The 22352-nt window shown below is 39.7% G+C and overlaps 1 protein-coding gene and 1 pseudogene across 1 annotated transcript in view; both read left to right on the forward strand.

Moving 5' to 3' along the window:
* Positions 1-22352, forward strand: part of USH2A (usherin) — a 266301-nt gene that overhangs the window by 196610 nt on the left and 47339 nt on the right. Inside the window, exons 53-60 of the mRNA XM_053459159.1 lie at positions 46-243; positions 1873-2024; positions 2283-2481; positions 7896-8003; positions 9407-9590; positions 13446-13603; positions 15545-15703; positions 16314-16476. Of these exons, the coding sequence (XP_053315134.1) occupies positions 46-243; positions 1873-2024; positions 2283-2481; positions 7896-8003; positions 9407-9590; positions 13446-13603; positions 15545-15703; positions 16314-16476 (1321 nt within the window). The remainder of the gene's footprint in view (positions 1-45; positions 244-1872; positions 2025-2282; positions 2482-7895; positions 8004-9406; positions 9591-13445; positions 13604-15544; positions 15704-16313; positions 16477-22352) is intronic.
* Positions 12277-12457, forward strand: LOC128487849 (uncharacterized; annotated as a pseudogene).

Here is a 22352-nt window from a genome sequence, read left to right on the forward strand (position 1 = left end):
CAAGTGTTTTTAACATGTGATGATGATGTTGACATTGTTTTCTAGATACTGGTCTTGATCCTTTCACTACTTATGAATACAGAGTTTCTACATGGAACAGTGCTGGTCATGGGTTTAGCAATGCAAGCAGAGTAACTACCAAGCAAGGTAGACCTCAAGGAGTACATCCACCAAGATGGTCCAAAGTGGACAAACGTGAGGATGCGATATTATTGAGATGGAAAGAACCTGCAAAACCAAATGGTATACTTGGATTTAAAGTGCCATCTTTTAAATATATATATATATATATACTGTATACAGACAAAAAGCAAGTGACCCAGTAAATACTATTTAAAAACTCATGAGGGGATAAATATTGGGAATTCCATCACACTATATGGCCATACTAATATTGCTTAGCCCCCATTATGTCAAACTACCCCAAGTTTGGCGAGTCCGATCTAATTTTACATGGCTCTATCCAAGGAGTTGAATCAGTGGGACTGCATTGTATATATAGATATTGACAAAACTCCTGTTAAATACACACCAGAGCGTTCTTAGCACACAACCGGCTTCTAGTTTGCTGGCCCAAAATGAAGGCACATAACGAGTTCTGTCTGCCCATTTTTACTCAGCTTGTCTCATTAATTAGTACAGCAGGGAGGTGAAGCCAGTAATCCTGAATATATGGAGTGGAGCTAAAGGCCCACCCTTCTCTCCTAATGCTTCACCCCAGGGACCCAAAACCTAACGAGTAACACATTTGCTGAACCATGAGTTGGTATGTGAGTTGCAGTTGTTTATTATATAATGGGATATATAATGGGATATAGGTATGACTATCCCTAACTCTGTCAGCTTTTGCTGCAAAGACTGCTAAGATAGCCCTCGATTATACATGGTTAAACAAAAACAAAACAAAACAAATACTGCTTTTTGGCAGAGTCTGATGTGGCTTCCTTAAGTGCACGTAAACTTCACAATTACATAAGTTATGGTGGGTAAAGGTGATGGAAACCCTGCCACTTATATTTAAGGGGTAGTAGAAGTATTATTAAACATTTATCTACAGACACCAGACAAACCAGAAGGCTTGTTTTTCCCTCAGAAATCTCATGGTGCTGCCGCAACCACAAGGGATTCTGGGTAGGCACATGCAAATAAGGTCAACAATGATCACCTTTTGTCTCTATATCCACTTTATACATGGATCCCTTAAAAGTAATTGCCCGCTGTACAGGACAGCCTTTAAGCAAACCACGGGAAAAGATGCAATAGCCAGCTCTTTCATCCTTAATGGGACTCAACAGCATGGGCCTGGGATACTGGCTTAATCGTTGAGGCTTGGGGTAGCCAAGAAACACCATTACATAAGTTATGGTGGGTAAATGTGATGGGAAACCCATATTTATTTATTTATTTAACCTTATTTGCATGCGCCTACCCAGAATCCCTTGTGGTTGTGGAAGCACCATGAGATTTTTTAAGGAAAAACAAGCCTTCTGGCTTGTCTGGTGTCTGTAGATGAGTGTTTAATAATACTTCTACTACCCCTTAAATTTCACAAACATTTCCCCAGTAATTTAAATACCTTTTACTTTTAAAGGGACGGTAATGCATGTATTAGGGACAAAAATTTCTAAAATAATTACAATGTAAGAAACAGATTTTATAGATTTCCTGCTGAAACTTGGTATTGTTGTATCTCCAAAGTGGTTTAATGGCATGAATTTAAACAGAGAATGTGTCCCTCTTAATAATATGTATGGGGTGCAGAATGAATGACATAACAGCAGAGTTTTTCACTCCGTCTACAAGTTAATTATTTGATAAATTAAAAATAGTCATGAATAGAATGAAGAAATCACAATTATTCCCCCCCACAAGGTGTTGTTCATTATGTTATTCTTCGAGATGGAATTGAACATTTCAAGGGGATTTCGCTACAATTCTTGGATAAAAGAGGCATTCAGCCATATCGGGAATACACCTATCAGCTCCGCGCATGCACAGTGGCCGGATGTTTAGACAGCGCAAAGGTAACTTAAATGTAATTTATCACAGAGGCTCTTATTGTCTGCAAACTAACACATGCCCAATCATAAGGTGTGTGTGCAAAAAAATGAATTTACAATCCTTTTTACACATTTAAAAACGATTAGAACTTGAGTTTAGTTTTTTAAAACAGAAAGAAAAATCTGAAACATTTTCCCCTTTATCGTGCCATGTCAGCCGTCTTATTTACCAGAAGCTATCAGGAAATAAAGTGATTTGCATTTTGCTATATTTCTTAAAAGGTGTATGCAGCCATTAAACAAGGAGTGCCGGAGGATGTAGCCCCGCCCACTATTACCGCCGTGAACTCGACTGCTTTACTGCTTAGTTGGCCGATGCCGAAAAAGCCCAATGGCAACGTCAAAGAATATAAGATTAATCAGATTGGTAAAGGAGTTATCTATGTGACCAAGGAGGGGAAGAATCAATACACTGTTACAGGTATGTTAAAAATGAATGGTCCATCATATGTTATTAAATACTAATTTATTAATATATCACAAATAATATAAATTTAAATAATGGTTATAGTTGGAGAACTAGTGTTATTGGTTTTTACCATGTTGCCCGTAATGAGATATGATAGGGACCATGCAAAGGAAAAAAAGGGAAATGTTAATAATCGATACAAATCTCCCATAACATATGCATGCTATATCTTTACAATGAATGAAGTTCACGTTCTTGTCCAAATTTATGCCATTATCCAATACTTAGAATATTGTAACGTGTATTTGGATTATTGGATTATTAAACTTCCCATTATAATACTTTTCATGCTTTAGAACATTTCTGTTCCCCTTTCTTGATATAAGATTAGGTCAGAGACTCCGTTGGTTGGATGTTGGTTTTAGACAGCGGTCTGCTATCAAAATCTGGTTTCTACCTAAACTTGGGGTTTATTGGTGTCATAGATTTACCGTGGGGCATCTCCTGTTACCTGGGCACAGAACATTCTGCATGTTTTTCTTATTTTCCTAAGATGAGCCTGTTTTAAAAATCTTTGTGCACGCTCATATATAATTGATCATAAAGACATTGGTATTGAGCACTTATAACAATATATGTCAGCTCCACTTAACTGCGGCTGTCACCGGTTGTGAATTACGCACCCGTGCATGTGCTGACTATGTCATATGCATATGTGGGGATATCAGCAATCCCGCAAAGGAAACCGCCACTTTATGTTTGTTGGTTTTTAAGCCTTTACACTATAACTTGTTACTCTTCCGGCATACGCGGTGTTGCCATCTTCTTTGTTTAGGACCTCGACAATCCCATTGCGTTAATATTAATGTATCTTTGTCCTTCCATGTTGTGTCTCGCAATGAATCAAACCTATATATTTTACTCTCCATTATCTCTGTAACTCATGCCCACACAGACTGAATCAAGAGCTATCTCTCTCTGTCTTCACAGTAAATATTCTTTACATGCCCACCTCCACGGCAGGCCCATCTATACCTAATTTAAAAATCAGCATTCATTGTGTCCCAGGCAATCCTAGAACACAGGATTGGAACACAGGAGTGATGGGAGTGATAAAGGGCCATTGGAACACAGGAGTGATGGGAGTGATAAAGGGCCATTGGAACACAGGAGTGATGGGAGTGATAAAGGGCCATTGGAACACAGGAGTGATGGGAGTGATAAAGGGCCATTGGAACACAGGAGTGATGGGAGTGATAAAGGGCCATTGGAACACAGGAGTGATGGGAGTGATAAAGGGCATATGAAGAGATTCCATTGATAATCAGCCATTTCCAGCTACAATAGTCATTTGCAACATTAACCCCATCTATGCTGGATTTCTGATCCATTGCATGTTATTTTAAAGGACAAAACCTTCTTTCAAAAACAAGGACATTTTAAGTGACCCCAAACCTTTAAAGGGTGTACATTCTGAGCTTCAAGCTGCATAGAAAACTGCCTACAAATTTTGTGTAATTCCAAATATATCATCTACCCAAATGTGAATGCTGTCAAATGTGTATAATCCTCTAACTCAAAAAAAAGTAACCAAGACAAAAAGTCCTCCTTTAATTATTTTGAGGCTTTATCCACGATTTAAGTAAAGGAACCCTTTTTTTACCATCTCATAGAGTTGAATGCGTCTGTGAATGTCTGCCATTATCTACTCAAATTCTTTAATGTTAATAGCGCATGGCAGCTTGTCAATAAGACCTTTCATATCATTTATCACTGAATACCCGCGCTGCCCTGTACAAAGCAATTCGGTTGACAGATACGGCTTCGTTTCATTTTGTATTACGGCTGCTTCGGCACAGTTGTGTTGGTCGGCGGTGACAGATGAAGCTGGAGGAAAGGACATTTCTTTTCTTGTGCCCATAAGTAAGCAGGAGATTGTCTGTATCATCAACGGGAATCGAGCGCTTATGGCGAAGGGTCTATTTGGGTCAGATATGGACACTACCCAGAGGTGGGTTGGCGGTAGGGTATCGTCAGATTTTGTGCCAGTTGCTGAAGCCATCCTGATACTTTCTCCGTTATATTACGACCTACTTTCCCCATACCCTAGTGATGAGTGGCTTCATAGACCATTTTATTTTGGAAAACTAGAGATTGCTTATGAAAATCCAGTTAAGGGTCCCCTACATCATTATTCACCCCATACCCTATCATTATCCTCCCCATCCCTTCCATTCATGATTCCTTACATCCCCATCATTTTTCTCTGCATCCCTCTTGTCATTATCTTCCCCATTCTCCCATCGTACCCCCATATTATTACGGTATCGGCCCCATTCCCTCCATATCCAGCACACCCTGACCAGTGAATTATATATCGAAAATGTAATGTAATTCCTTATACGAAACGTCCAAACTTACAGATGTATCTCATTTTCTGTATCCAACAAACCAATTATGACATGTTAGTGTAGCAGTGGTCTTATTAGAATACATGTAGCTTCATATGAACTCTTGTTAACCCTACTGCCAAGCCACAGAGAACATCATATTGCTGGCGTAGGTTCAAATAACCGCAGTTCAGACAAATTAAATTAGAAATGATTTTCTTGAGTGACAGATCTGGGCATTTTTGTGGAGCTTGGTGGTAATTAACATAGAAAATCATATATAACTGTCCAAAGGCTTCATCGTGGTCATTTTATTAAACAAATGTTGTCTCTCCACTAGGAATACATAGTAAATACGATAGAGGCGGTACATACAGTGCATTCTTACAAATGGCAGCTAATCTAAATTATTAGCAGGGATGTCCTATGGATTTGTTCTTTTATATAGAGGTGTTATATACAGTAATATAGGTAAAATAGTGTAGAGGGTCACCCAAATATTACATGAACACCTACCAAGGCATCGTCTGCAGCAGTAGAGGTTGCCATTGCTGGGGATTGTGTGATATTTGGGGGATCATCCACAATATGATATACTATGTTACTTGTTATGCCCTTTTCACCCACCATTTTTTATTACTAGTATCAATATTGGGCTTTTTTTACTAGTTCTAGTTTTTGTATAATATAATGTTTTCAGGCAGCTGGATATTAGCCGTTGTATGTGTTTTTAGCCCTGCCAGCTTGGGTCAATCTGCTAGACAAACCCCCCTGACTCCTTATCATACCGCCTGTGGTAGACAAAAGAATGGCTTGGTCTTCATCACCCAATTGAACACTCTGATTAGTGAAAGTCTATGGAGAAATGGACTTCATTGGCATTGTCATAAAAAATGAGCTCAGTGTGGTGTTTGAGCAGGAAAAGTCACCTCAAATATCACATGACTGACAAAGATGGCGGCCTCCAGGTCCGTAGATTTATTTTAACAAAGCCAGATAAAACCAGGTTTGTGCCAATGCCGTGCGACATTACTGTAACAAAGATCTATGGCCAGGAATAATCATGAGATCATAAAGTTAAGATGATTGCCCCGTAATATACATACCTTTTCATTGGTAAACACCATCGCATACGTTTATTTAGCATTTAATTTAGTAACCAGTAGGCCAAGTTGTTACAACAGTCACTATCAAAAAACAAAGACCAGCAGTCAATGCCCTTTCTGTAGTTTAAATGGGTTTAAGGGAAAAATCTGTAGAAGGTCCATTCCGGGCCACACTCCCCGACCTCTCACCAAAACACTTCCTTTCGAGAAGTTAAAATACTTTTCAGAACTTTTCTGTTGTCTCTGTGACATTAGGGGTTGAAGACAAATTATTGTCGGCTCCAGCTCCAGATCGCAGCTGTCAATCTCACTTCCTTCCTGTGACTTTTGTTTGAGCAGAAGTCCCAGCTGCCAAAAATGTTGGGGCGTAAATTCAGACACGTCCACTGCTTCTGCTTTACGCGCCTTGCTCGGCTAATTGATTTATTTGATTTCAGAGTGGTATTGCGTGGCTTTTGATTTAGTGTGAGGAGTTTGGCAGAAACGTGACAGGCACTAATTGGAGCTTGTATTTGTCCTAGAGGGAAATGCTGTGCTCTGCAAATGGGTTCATGGGCTCTGCGTCGCTGGCTGTAGCTCACCGAAAAAAAGGTCATTAAAGATTTTATCAACACTTAAGCGTCGTCTAAGTTTCAAACGGGACGGGAAGGATGGTTGGTCCAATCTGATTTGGCTAATGAAAGATGCTTTCCTGTAATCGGAGTAAGAAAAACTGATGTAGCCATATCAGCCCAAGAGAAAACGGAGTCTTTAGTCGAAGCCGATGTCTTTTAGTGGGCCGGCATAGCAAAAGATGTATAATTTAAATATGCCTTTGGGATCCCACCACAAGAGAAAACCTCTAAGATCCTGGAAGCCTACGTAAAACCTTATAAAAGGATCAGTTTTGGTTAAAATACTTATTTTAAACTTCTTTATAAATACATATATATATATATTATAAAAAGGGCCGGACTAGAGATGACTAGTGGGTCCAGGCACTTTAAGGTCAGCGGCTGCCTGATGACATGGGCATGCGCGGCCGTACATTTTAATGCCCACGTCCACTCCTATCCAGCCGGTATCCAAACACTCCAGTGGCATATCGGGCGAATGTGTCCCTGATGGCCAGCGGGCCTGATTAATAAATCAACTGTATGTCTTTAGCCATGGCTGTTATAATGTATACACTGTCTACGGGATCTAAGGGACAGAAAAATATCACATATATTCTTTATAGGAGTTTGAGCATTTTGCATGTATAAGGTTAAACTGGTCCATCAAACTATCCTTCACAAAATACAGGGCTAGGTTTTATCAAAGCTTAGGTAATGGGGATAGACGTGTAAAGCTAAAGGTTCTGAACGTGTTGTTTAATGCCGTTTAAACAACATTCTACTGATAGAATACAGAACACAATGAAAACTGAAACATGAGATAAACCTTTTTGTTTGTAAATCAGAGTTCTATTGAACTTTTTAAGTATCCGACGAGAGTGAAATAACTGTCTAAAGAAGAAAAAAACAAAACTAAATGAAAAGCCATTCCATATAATATAACCAAACTCTGCATATACCTCCAGGATGGACAGCCTCCAAACATTATCCAACAAAAAGATTTTCATGTCATCAGGTTTCATGCCAGCATCCCGCACTTTTAACACGAACCCAGTGAGATAAAACCTTCTTGGGCAACAAATTAACCATAAAAAGTCACTGCTACAATATCAAATAGAGGTGTTGGGTAATTTCACAAATGGGTTAAATGATTTATTAAAAAAATACTTGTCCCTAAAGTTCTGCAAATACAATGTACAAAGTTTACATTTCAAATCTGAATCCTAGTTATGTATCCTGAAGACGAGACTAGACGAGCCGAATGGGTTCCGATCTGGCTTGAAATGTTATGTTTCTATGTTACATGTGTCTTTTATGTCACCCTCTTTTACCAGATCTCCAGCCGTATCGGCGATACTACTTCTCACTTACAGTTTGCACGTCCATTGGTTGCTCCACCAGTGAGCCATTCTCTGGTCAGACATTGCAAGATGCTCCTCAAGGTAATAAAAGTACATTTTCAAATGTTCTTTTAATAAATTGTAGGTAATGTTTGTACGCTTTTATCCTTATTGGAAGTTGCTTATTCCTCCTCAAGTCACTGAAGATATTTTGGTAAGGAAATCTCATCTCTTCCTTGCCTGGTAATGGCTTCATGGTGGCAAGCCTTGCTTTAGAAAGGTTTATAAACCACTGCAATGACAAACAAAAACATAGACATTTGCTTTTACAATTCTATACTACGTTTCGTTATTGCATTTTGTGTTTCCTCGTTAGATAGTGAGTATGCTCGGGCTAGTTTTTGAACACGTATACATTCAGACAAGCAATACATATTTCTATACAAACTGCTATTCTTGAATATTTTCTTTTATGCGACTAATGGGACTCACAACGCGCCATCCTACCATTCAAGCAGGGTGTTATGATGTCACAGCCTGATGCCCTGATCCGCTTGCAACAAACAGCAGAATCTTGTATATTTGGGCACCAAGTCTGGGCTTGAGTGTGGCTTGTTTAGAGAAGACAGCAAGAGCTGAAGCTGAGTGGGTTAAAATCACAAACTGGTCCTGGGATTTATAGCTTCTTCTAGCTTCTCAGGGATAACTATGTTTCTGATGCCCCTTTTCCATATACACATGCTTGTTTAACACAGGGTAGAACCTTATGCCTGTGCCCAATAAAACCCACAGTCACTAACACTTACCCTACACAGTCACCTACATAGAAGGTCCAAACCTGTTGCCTGCAGTGTTTTGGCACTAGCGTGTTCCCACATGCATGCACTCATGCCATACCAGGGCCAGCTCACTTACCACTCCAGTGGAGATTTGTGTCCTTGTCTAAGTAAGATCCAGTTCTAACCTCTCTCTACATTGATCGTTCCTAATGTCTTTGGTCTATTCACCATACAAGATGTATCTATCTTTTAAATTGTAAGCTCATGAGCGGGGCCTCATGAGCCCACAATCCAGGAACTTCGTATGACAGCGCTACGATTAGGGTCCTCAAGTCCTGTTGCATCTGTGTGCTTAAATGTGTATTTGTTAACCACCCCCCTTACCACCCAACTGCTGCGTAATATGTTAACACTTAATAAATAAAGGCTAATAATAATAATAATAATATGCATGGCTCACGCCACTTCTCCACAAATAAGAAATGTATATGACTACATATATTATTATTATTATTATTATTATTATTTATTATTGTTTTATTTTTTTTTTATTATTATTTTTTTTTAATTATTATTTTCATTAATTATTTGTATTAATTATTTTTATTTTATATTTATATTTTATATATATTTTAGTTTACTTGAAATACCAAAGAAGACACAAGAATATAAATCAATGACTAAAATACAAACAATTTAATTTTCTTTTTTTCTTTAACCATTTAGGAGTGTGGTCAAACCCTCGCCATGTTATAATCAATACAACAGCGCTGGAACTATATTGGAACGAACCCGAGATGCCCAACGGGATCGTCGCGCAGTACATTCTGATACGGAACGGAGAAGTCATTTCCAGAAGAAGTGGGGAATGTTTGAATTTCACCGATGTTGGCTTACTGCCCGACAGCAGGTAATGTTTAACGCTGATCTATATTAAGCTTCCAGGCAATGATTAACAATGATATTTTATCTGGGCATGCTACAAACAAGACTTTTACTTCCTCTTTTAAAAAGGGAAAAATCATTATTACTTAATCATTCAAAGGCATTGACAAAAACTCTTCCAGGAGCTTTGTCATTGCACATATCGAGGAGACGTATATCGACTGAGGTTACTTTTACGGCAATTCTGAAATAAAACCAGATCACCCATAAAAAATGAAGAAAGCTTTTATTTTACTTTTCGACATAGAAAGTGAAAACTTTACTTGATCCTTTGATTTGTTTCTTCTTGTTTGAATCAATAAAGAAATAATCCACAGATGTTATCAACGTCAAGATATTTTTATTCTTCCTGTAGATATAAAGTAGCATTAATGTATTTAGATACAGGAAGGCGAGGTGTCATTCATTATTTTTTTCTTTAGTACATTTTATATCAATAAAGTGTCTTATTCATAATATATTAATGGATATATTTAGATGTTTAAAGGTACATTACAAAAATCTAATGATTTTTACGAAAATAAAGCTTAGATAGGGCAGGTATATCAACAATAAGTGTTGTTGCCCAGAAGCTAACGCACCACCGATACAAAGTATTATTTTAACCCCTTAATGACAAAGCCCGTACATGTACGTGCTCAATATGCATTGTTTTCAATGGGTTTAGGGACCGCCCATTGTCCTTAAGGGGTTAACAGATGCAGCCCGACAGTATGGAGAAGATAGGGGGCAAAAAACCATTTTTGTGTTACAGGTCATTGAAGATTTTAGATAGAGATTTTTAAGGAAAACTTCCTTTATCTTGGCTGAGAGTACTGGGCCCCTTTGCTTTGACATGCACATCCCAATGTATCATGAAACCATGGAAACAAATATCTGAAAGCAAAAAAGTCGTCCCTGTTTGCATTGGTTATACTGGTACAGAGAACACACAAAACTACCAAGTTTAGTGAATAGCTCACAGAAAAAAACTAAATATCAATAACTGTATGGCATTACATAAGTTATGGTTGGTAAAGGTGATGGAAGACCCTTCCACTTATATTTAAGGGGTAGTAGAAGCATTAAAGACACATCTACAGACACCAGACAGGCGCATGCAAAAGGTAACAATTATCACCTTATTTGCATGCGTCTACCCAGAATCCCTTGTGGTTGTGGCAGCACCATGAGATTTCTGAGGGAAAAACAAACCTTCTGGCTTGTCCGGTGTCTGTAGATGAGTGTTTAATAATACTTCTACTACCCCCTTAATTCTAGTGGAAGGGTTTCCATCACCTTTACCCACCATAACTTATGTAATGGTATTTCTTGGCTACCCCCAAGCCTTAACTATTAAACCAATATTGCGACCTCATGCTGATGCTTCTCAGCTTTTTGGCTAAGCTCAAGTGAGAGCCTGTGAAAGAGGGAAGGCTTGGCCCTTTGTTTTTAGAGCTGGGAATGCATGAAGCTCTGAGGCTGTTTTTTGGTCTCGGTCCTTGGTTCAGGACTGGGTGCTGCGCAACGGGTGTTAGTGTGGTGTTGGGCACACTGTACCCTTCCATGTGTCAAATGCTGGTAAGCCCCTTTTAGGGCCTTGGACTCCTACATGCACTCTCATTTTTGCATGCACCAGCCCCAGCCTTCTTGCTCGGTGTGCAGTGCATGTGATCAATTTTTATCACACCAGCTAGTAACGCTGGGGCTTCCACGAGGAGTGTTTTTTATATTGCCACATGGTTGTATTGGGGTTTTTTTCACGGTGCACATGTGTTTTTACTTTTTTGATATATTTTTTTTGTATTTGAGATTATTTATACAAAACTATGATGTGATGGACAGACACGACAAACACTGAAAAGCCATGGTGGAGCCCGGTCCCCTAAAGGTCCGGCTTTTCTGGTGAGGAGAGGGGTCAGGTAGCTCTTCTGAGCAGCCCCCCCTCCTCCAAACAACTATTTCAGTGGCCCCAATCCTTGCGGGGAGGAGCCAAGAAGATCCGGCCCTCCTGCAGGCCTTATGGCCGTGGAGGGAAGGAAGGGGTCGCAGCACCTTTGGGAGTGCGACCCCTGAAGAAAACACAGAAGGGGACCTGGTGGCCTTATGGCACTTTGGCACTGGAACTTTTTTTTTTTTTTTTTTTTTCTTCCTGGTTTTCTTCATAACAAACCTTGGGGCTTCAATAAAAAAAGCTGTCCATGAGCGGTGATCTGGCTATTGCACCTCTTCTTAAGTTTTGTCTAAAGGCTGTCTTGTACAGCCGGCAATTACTTTCAAGGGATCCATGTATAAAGTGGATATAGAGGCAAAAGGTGATAATTGATAACCTTATTTGGATGCGCCTACCCAGAATACTTTGTGGTTGTGGCAGCACCATGAGATTTCTGAGGGAAAAACAAACCTTCTGGCTTGTCTGGTGTCTGTAGACAAGTGTTTGATAATACCGTATTTGCTCGATTATAAGACGAGGTTTTTTCCAGAGCAAATGCTCTGAAAAATACCTCTCGTCTTATAATCAGACCTCAAATAGGTCTGATTATGAGACTAAGATCCAGATCACCCGCAGCGATGCAGGGGACCTGGATCCTCCTGTGTTAAACCCCCCCCCCATAAGTTAATATTCAGATTTTGGTGGGTCGTCTTATAATCGAGCAAATACGGTACTTCTAATCGCTTCTCGGCCTTTTGGCTAAGATCAAGTGTAGTCTCTCTTGTGGTGGGGGGGAGATGACACTGATCCTCTGGCCTTAGGGTTCGTGAAAGCAATGGAACCCGAGGTGAAATTGCCCTGGCAGAAATGCCGGAGTCACCGTGTGTGGTATTGCACGCCACTGCACACGGTGAGCGCACGTTTCCACTGGCGGCCTTCCAGCACTACTCGGCCCCATGTACCATCAGGTCTTGGGGTTGAGAATTATTTTTGAATCCGGCAGGCCAGAAATGGCTTGTCCCTAAATTATTTTCTTTATTTATATAATTCACTTCGTTTTGCACGAGTGCCAATTAATTTACTTCCCTTTTGATTCACGGTTTTCGAAATTCACGGCTTGGCCCCCACAATTCTATGGCACACGATTTTGTCACTTCGTTTTTGGACACTGTTTTCTTTTTAAGAGGCAGTGAAGCCTGGACTTTGCTGGAGGAGGATTGGAGCCTTCTGGCCCTTTCCTCTCTTCAAGAAGGCCAGCAAGGAGTCTCACTCTTCGGGGTGAGACTCAAGATCCGACCCTCCCATGGGGGGGGTTGGAATTTGTCCGAGTTCTCCGTGAGGGAACTCGGTATCGTAGTCTGGCTTCTGCTGCCTTGTGCACAGAATGCGGCACCAAAGGAGCACGCACCTCGGGCTTCCAAAAAAAAAAAAAAAAAAAAAAAACTTCTAATAACTGTATGGGAAACTTATTGATGAAAGCAACCATTTGTCATCTTATGGTACTTCCAAAAAGCCATATCTCTGTGTATAGCAAACTCAGGACAGAACCCCTTCACGGGGCATAGGGGATCATGGCATCACCATGTATGTTTCATATACAATGGGGCAAGATGGGACTCAATACCATGCCTCCAGCTCTGCCCTATTCACAAATGCAGAAGCCAAAAATCGGGGCATAGGTTTTGCTGTTAGAACTGTCCTGTATAAATCAAGACTGTTGGCAACTATGCCTCCTTAAAAGTGCCTCAACAAAAACAGCTAGAGGCTGGGGCAATCTTTCAGCAGGGTGTTCATTTTATATCGCATTTATCCCATCGATGGCTATTGTAATAAATATTACATTAATATGATGACTTGTGAACCCTACTAGTTAAAGTGATCATTTTTCATTAAATGCTGTCTTTTCAGGTACTCTTACCAATTGGAAGCAAGTACCGAAGGAGGAAGAGGCATTAGCGAACTTTATGTAACTGAGACTCCAGCTGAAACACCACAAGATATTCCTTTGCCGTATAATATCACGGTGCTTGGGCCGCATACAATATACGTCGCTTGGGATTCTCCAGGTAAATCGTCCACATCAACATATACATCAATATATACATCAATACATACATCAATACATACATGCCATGCCTCTGATTAAAGCGTATTTTGAAAGGTCAACTTTTTTTAATAAGGTAAATATTGGCAACTATAGATACATAATTTTTTTTTTTTCTCTTGCATTTTGTTTTCATTTTTTTTTCTTAATGCCTCATTAGCCTTCCTGCTACAATTCCTGCTGGATCTAATCCACGAGTTTCAAATATTAAGTGTTGTCAACCTCGATGACCTCAAGAACACACAGGTTCACGGACCATACGCTCTTGTTTGTCAATAAGCATGCGATGTTTATCACATGGTTGTCAATAGTTTTTAAATTTTTTTTGTGTGACTGTTATTTTGTCGCTCCATATCATCGACAGACTCTATTAAAAAAGTAAATATTAACACAGTATACAAATGTTACTGTAAATGTTAATGTTACATTAATGTTTAAGAATCCCTTTGGGATTTTTTTTTAGATAATGCACTGAAGCCTCTCTGTTCTTCCCTATAATATATATTATAATATAACATGTAATAGAGCTCCCTATTTAGCACACCGTGCTTTGTGTCTCAGATTCCCCCAAATTCAGGGATGGAAACATACACTTTATAAGACTTAATAATACCTGCTTCTTGTTCATGAACAAGCTAACCTGTGCATCGACGAACGTCCAGAGAAAGGAAAAGAAATGACACTTTGTATCTCACGTTTAAAAACCCAGTCTTGAAGGTGCCATCTAAATTGAAATTATGAGACAGCTCCCTCTTGCACGAAAATCTTTATTTAATAAAAATGTTTTGATGGTGACGTCCGTACCAGCACTCATCTTACATTCATATTGCCACCTGAAATAAAAGTAATATGTGAAGTGTCTAAATTTATGAAAAATAAAATATTAAGATATAAATATAATTTGAACAAATGATTTTCAGCACATTCATTATTTCTGATGTTATTTTTAAGTTAGTATTCAATACATTAAATTGTCTTGTGATGATTTGCATGATGCCATTAACAAGGTTAAACACCTTGAATGTCATTAAAAGCAAAAACATAAGCAACTGATTCAAAATGGCTACACAAGGATATGAGATAGTTCTGTGCTATAGAAGCTACTTAAATAATTTAGATTTCAGATTCTCTGACAAATTGTATCCAAGCTAGACAGCCGTAAACATTTAGTGAGGTATGTTCGTTCTGAGCTCATTCCTCGTACAAGAGTCCACTCAAAAAAATCAGAGAAATATCAACTATTTATTTGTTAGGAGAATAATGAATTTTTGATTACATTGTAAGTTCATAAATGTTAAATAGCCTATCAGCGTCTACTTGTAAATTATGGAAAGGTGCCGTGCCGGGAATATTAACAGTGTAAATCCTCGTTCTTTAGTGAACATGGAAATGTCTTTTGGCAGAATGTCATTCTACTCCGGATAACTAGCCTGCCAGGATAAATTGGTTCACTTGGTCATATTTGCACTATTCGTAGATGCTGAAAAATATTTATGAACACAAGAGTATGTAAAACCCTAAGGCTTAGCATTCACACTTCCAAAAAATATGTAAAAGGTGTACAAGAAAGGTGTAAGAAAAAGAGCAAATTTAGGAAAGATGATAGCTTTATTGGCTAACTGAAGTATAATAGATTGCAAGCTTTGGAGACTACCTAGGTAGCTTCATCAGATGTATTCTACATTTGGAGCTGAAATTGCTCATACATTTATGCCACAATAATGGAGATTGTCAATAATTGTAAATAGCTTACAGGAGAATGGTTAAAAAACGATTTAAATAAATATAACAAGTAATTGGCATAGTGCATTGCAGTGCACACAATGGAATGACCTACTAGAAGATGCTAAATGTTTTCATGAACATTCCGATATAACGTCATTCTATTTCTGCCCTTTATTAGGTGTTTTTAGTACCAGTATCCCTTTGGCATTTAATGTTTTGCTGAATGCTGGCAGAATGGAATCAGAGGTTTATTCAGCTGGAGAAGAAAACTTCATTGTTTTAAAAAATCTCAAGCCGCATACCCAGTATGACATAAGAATACAAGCCTGTCAAAATGGTAAGAATGCCCCATTATACCCTCACGGGGCATGGTTAGTCATGAATGGGAGCAAACACAACCAGAGCCATTTGGAGTGGGAACTTCAGTCCTCACAGTATCAAGAGACTACACAGTCTGAGCAACAACCTCACATATCCGGGATGGGTAAAAATTGTTAATAAACATTGTTAATATAAATAAATAAAAGCTGAAATGCAACATTTTGGTGGCATTCTTTATGCTGTATGGTAGAGAAGGAACCTGACCTCGACCCAGCTTGTCTAGTGGGCAGGTGAGTTGAACTTCCTCACACAGCTCTCCACATTTATCAAGAGGATTTGCTCACTTAGAGAGTGGGGGTTCTTCAACCAGTTATGTCTTTAAGCCTTTGTCCTCCTCCAGCCACACAATCATAAAGTATGAACAGAAACCTGAGAAAGTTTGGACCTCAGGGGCATCCTGAATCTTTGTGGCAAGATACAATTTCATGCTTCCAACTTCCAGTTTACTAATGTCCAGCGTTGTAGCTTACTGGTAAAAGTGTGGCACATCACATGGATGCCTAGTAATGTGCAACTGATATGTGTTATGACACTTTATTGTCCATTATCCTTTGCATTATACATAGGAGGTTGTGGCGCTGGGTATTCAGTGTCTGCTTTAACTGAGGAAGCTGCTCCAGAGGAACTCGATCCCCCAGTTGTTTCAGCGGATGATGCAAAGTCCATCAAGGTTACATGGAAGCCACCTAAGAAACCAAATGGAATCATAACCAAATACTACATTCACAGGTAAATGATTAACCTTATTGTTACCATTTAAATTATTTCAAATGTAAACTAAATTGACTGCATCAGTTAAATCAGGTAGTGCCATCAGGATTGGCTCTCATTTTTATCACTGGTAGTTAAGGATAATCATCTGATTTGATAAAACTGTGTTACTGTAGACTCTAATTCTGGAGAAAATTTTTAAATGTAGAGCAATTACCATGGAAACTATCTGAATGTTCCTGCCAATTGTCCTATGTATGTGACAACCCATTGGAGCAATTACTCAATACTAATGTATCCTTGTTCCACAGAAGCAAGTGCAGCAAGCTCCACGCAGTGTCAAATTATTTCATTAATCTTGCTTTATTAAATTGATTTCATATACATCTTAATATACACGTTCTATGCCTTTTAGCCTATGTTGTTAGGCCTTTTGGCCTGGGATGGAGCTAGATGTCTGTGCATGTTTACATATCCACCATTGGATTCTCACGTCGAGGTTTGGTTTAGACATGAATGTAGCTGGGCTTCACCCACGTAGTCTACACAGAGGTCCACAGAAGAAGCCCTAGAGAATGCTTTAGCATAGAACATAAAACAGCAGGAACGTCAATGATGTATAATAATCAATAAACACATGGCAAGTATTTACTGATTGAAAGTGATAGTGAAAGATCACATTAACTAGACCCTTTGAGTACATTCTGAACCAGACGTTCAACGGTCAAAGAGGGACATAATTGGGTTTGTTTAGAGTTATGAGCAAGATATTGAAGAACATTTTTAACACTTGTTAGTAGCTATTTATGTGATGGAGTAAGAAATTTAAATTATTTTATTTACACAATTTAGGTTTCAAACTACTTTTTTAACCATTGCTATACACATTATTGTGACTTTTAGGGCTGTAGAACCCTGTGGGACCCACCAAACATTTTGAGCTCCTAGAAAAGAGCAACATCAAGGGAGGAAAGAGGGACAGAAGGACTATCCCTTCTAAACAGGGACAATTGGGATTTGTTTTTTCCCCCCCATGAATGACCGTAGACCACTAGGACGTCTCTGTATAACCTTTTTGCGCGCCAGCAGTATGAAGCAGCGCGTTGTATTGTGCCGCCAATTCCTCTGGCTCCCAAAGAGTTAACCCCCGAAAGACGTGGCTCCTTCGCTTTCGTTGATTGCTGTAAATGAAGCTAATACTTACAACTGCTATTCCACGGCAACTTTGTAAGAGAAAGAAAATCAGGAAATATAATAGAGCGAGGCGGCATCAGGGCAAAATACAGTAAATTGAATTTGACAGCATTTGATGCCATTTGATTATTCCAGTCACAGCCAAACAATGATATAAAGTGTAATATGAAGCAGAATGTGTTACTGCCTTGCCGACTCAAAAGCAATAAACCTTCTTGGAATGAGACACAATCACTTCACAATCATAATTGTAGCCTGTTTGATACCTCTGAGTACAGCGGAAGGGCACTGACTGACACAGATACATTTTGTTTTTTATTTCAAGTGAAGTGAAAATGGCGCACAGGGGCTTCAGATACAATCGTTATATTCGTCGACATAAGCATGAATCACTTGGCAGTTATTCCTTCTGAAGTTTAAATGTTCTTACACAACAACAATATTAAATCTTTGTCTGATCGCTGCATAAAATTGAGGAAGAGAATCGAATGTGGCAGCAGACTTTCCTTTATTGGCATTCGGGGGGACCAAATGTCCCCCTTTTTTTTTTTTTTAGGTGAGACTTGTGGATAAGCAGGCCATTAAAATACCCCATATCACCCTATCCGCATTCTGCCCCGGCATGACTTACAAAGATGATTAACCATTTCATCGCCAAAGAAACTAGTCACAGGATTGCTGTCAGATTACTAAAACGTTAGATAAAAGTCCCTGCATTTATTTCTAGTTCACCATCACGATTGGATACATTTTTTTCTTGAGTTCTTTCCTTTTTTTTGCAATGATTGCACGCAATTCTTTTCATTAAAGGGACACCCCAACCATCATATGCATTTCCCAGCCTATAGCGGCCTGTGCGTGCGAGGCGAATTGTTCTTATTTCTGGGACTGTAGAAGTGGAATGTTGAGTGCTTTAATATGCATAGAAGCTGCAGCCTAGCTAATGCATATGATAGCTATGTGATACATTTTCATGTGTTTGTCCTTTCCCCTCACCCGTCAGCTATTTGCAGCGCAGGAGATGATTTCTTGAGCTCCTATTGATTTCAATGGAAGCACTTTTCTGCCACTGATTGGCAGCTTCAATCAGCCAATCAGTGGCAGGAAATGTTGGATTATTGAGAAGAATAACATCTTCTGCAGCTAGGTCGCAGGTAAGTGTTTCATTATTATGTTTTTTTTTTTTGAATGTATATTAAAGAACTCAACATCTATTCTCAGTGAGACAGTCCATTTAATAAGAATAATTCATCTCGCACTCACACCGGCTGCTATAGGCTGGGAAATGCACTTGTCATACTTTTATATACAAGTGTTACTGATAGCTGTACTAATCACTACTAAGGGTGTTCCTGGACTTACAAAGCGAGTGAGATATCATTTAATTTATTAAGATCCAAGTTTTGTAGTTAAAAAAGCCAATTTAATTTGTGAGGTCAGAAGGTTAAGATACATAACTAGATTTGTATCTAGATAGAAGGATTTTAGGAGTCATATACACCATGAATGAAGCCATTCTGTGCTACTTATGGGGGCTTTCTAAAAAGCCCAAATATTATTTGCCCCCATAACTGGACATGCTGTACCCCTTATAAGCTCATGAACAAGACATAAATGCATGAGAAATAAAGTTTAAAGAACCCTAAATAAAATAAAATTGCAAGGGTTAATTATTGTTATCAATAAAGGATACAAGGAATATATGGCTGATTAAAGCGAGCATTCAGCGGTCTATTGCACTTACCAGGCTGCTGCATTAATGTATGAATATTGTTCTGTATGTACAAAGCAAATAAACACATTTTTTTCACGCCTTCCATTTATTTAAAAGAAAAAAATATATATCTCCCTCTCAGTCTCCGGTAAATTCAATCTAACTCATAAATGATTAATTTTATCTACCAAAAGCCAAGATGATTGTTGTCACTTCCACGAGAATGTGTGCTAATACCTGTGCTCTTACGTTCAACTTGTGTAGTGAAAACTGAGTTAAAAAGCACATTAAAATGTCACTGCTTCTACAAGAATTATGAATGATTGCTGACAGCTATACCATTCCATCTTATTAAAATTTCATATTTGTCCCATATACTTATTATAAATGGAAGAACGTAAAACAAACTTAAAATCCCAGGACTAACATCTCACGCAGAGAGAACGGAATAAAATAATTTGTGAGCAAATACACCAAATAATACATTTCATTCAGCAGCTTCTTGCCACAATGTAGCACTGCAATAAAATTGCTAGCAATGTAAGGCAATGTATCTGTATAATGGTTCAAAATGTCCACACAATCACTTTTGTATTATTAACAGCAACTAACCTGGTTTGCAGGAGAAGTAAAGGTAACCACAGGGGTGATCCTAGAGTTAGTGGCTCCTTTCTTGGGTTAGTGGCTCCTTCCTTGGATTAGTGGCTCCTTCCTTGGGTTAGTGGCTTATTGCTTTGGTGGCCCATCTTCGTAACTAACACATGCACAATTGCACCCACTCATTTTAACACCCAGTTACTTTAACACCCTACCCTTACACATAAATGCAATCTCTTTCCTCCTCCTCTCTCTTCTTCTACCCTCTCTTACTCTCCCCCAGGCCACGAACCCTAGGCTCACACATCAAATGCTGATCCTCACACTCACGCTAACACCCAGCCCCACACATAACAACACCAATACACACTAAAACACTATATACTGATGTACACTCTCATGCTAACACTGTATAGTAACGCATACACACACAAACACCAAATCCTGACAAACACCAATGTTAACATCATACACTGATATACATTTACTATAACATCATACACTAATAGACTAATTCTAACACGAGACACTAACACACACTCTCGAACACCATAACTCTGTATATGTATTGTGACAAACCCTGTAGCATGAGGGCCATACATGTCACTTTTAGGGGTCCTAAGCACAGTCCTCTAGGGCAATCAGAGTCAGGAACAGCAGCTTTGAACCAAAACAGCACTTTATTTGTAATTGCTGAAACCCCAAAAAACAAATCATAAAAATAAAACCTAGCTCCCAATTGGAGCCCTCTCTAACTTAACTATGCTGGTCTAGACTGACCAGCCTAATCATCCACTACCTCAACCTCCCAGCCAGACCCAGCTACGCCAGGCTCTGGAAAACCTCCCCCAGACAGCACACAAAAGAGTCCAGGCAGGTATTGCCTCACTTGGCTCAGGGATGATCTTGTTCAGGGCCTCTCCTTGCCCTGGGAGTACAGGGAACTTCCTCTTCCCCCAACAGTCTCTCTGAGTATCAGGCTCCAGGGGTTTTTAATGTCCAGCACCTGTGCCTGATGCTGGCCTCATAGAAATCCCGGACCGGATCCTGCAGACTTCTTGCCTCCTGGAAAACCCGGCATGGAATTTCCACAGCATGGGGAAACGGAGCATTGGCCCACCCTGCTCTCCAATTGCTCCACCCCAGGGACCCATATTTACGATCTGGATAGCACCTGTACCCAAATGCCACACTAAGCATCTCCCTGGGGTTTACACTGTCACATATCCTCCCCACCAGCTCAGAACCCTGGGGCTGAGCGACCATGGGACTAAGCAGCTCTGCTGATGACGTCCCTCTTAGGTGGGCATCAGGAGGCTTCCCTTTCCACACACCATAAACGTGTCCCGGGATTGGAGACTGTCTCCTTGTATCAATCTGCCCTTCTGGGTTTCTGCAGCCATCAGTGAATAGGAAACGCGTTTCACAGCCACATCTCTTCTCTGTACACACGAACAATACTGGAGCGTGCTCATCCAAAAGTTCTACCCTGCGTGGTCTACATGATACAGCCAAGTGCACACCATCTTCCAGCTGTTTCCCAGTAGCATGTTCACCATCATTTCTTTTAATGCCAAGCCCATTTTTATGTCCTTTTACCCTAGATGCATGTAAAGGATGGACCTTACTGTCACCTGTAGAAGGTTCCTCCTTTGAAGTAGAGCTTCTGCTGGACCTGGGACCACCTGCTCCCTGGAGTAGCTTACTGTCATGTTGCTCTGCTAGTTGGTCAGTACTTCCAGCACCATGCATAGTCCCTCCATCACTTAGGCTATAATGGTTATTTTCCATGCCATTCTTCTTTTCCACCAGACAGCTTGTATTGTATTGTGGCTGCTCACCTGCTGCTTGTGCAATTTGTGACGTTTCAGATACCTTGTCCATTTCCTCTTGGACCTTAATCTGTTTCTGTAGAGCTAGCTTGGCCTCCCTTTCTTCAGCTAGCTGTATACCCAGCTCATCTAACTGGAGTTGTAGTAGTACATGTTTTTCTACTGCAGTAACCCTTTGTTCCTCAAGGGTTGCTTTCACCTCTCTCAGCTCTAAGGTTGATATTGCCAGTTGATGTCTGAGGGATTTATTGTCTTTATCCAGTTCAAGCCCAACTTGTTGAAGCTTTACACTCAAAGTCTTGGCATTCTCCAGACTCTCTGCCATTTTGTCTCTCTCAGCCTGGATATCAGCAACCTGCCTCAATAAAGTTTGCTTGTCCCGCTCTGTGTTACTCAGTATTGCTTCCTGGTTACGTTGGATAATATCACTCTCCTGTAAAGCTTGATCTCTGTTGTGAATAGCCAATCCTAAATCCTCCTCTTTTAGAAGCATAGCTGCCTCCATTTGCTTTAGTTGAGCGTCTGCGTCCTGTAGCTGATCCTTGCACGATTCCAGT

The sequence above is a fragment of the Spea bombifrons genome, chromosome 3 (assembly GCF_027358695.1).
Source record: "Spea bombifrons isolate aSpeBom1 chromosome 3, aSpeBom1.2.pri, whole genome shotgun sequence".
NCBI classification, from domain to species: Eukaryota; Metazoa; Chordata; class Amphibia; order Anura; family Pelobatidae; genus Spea; species Spea bombifrons.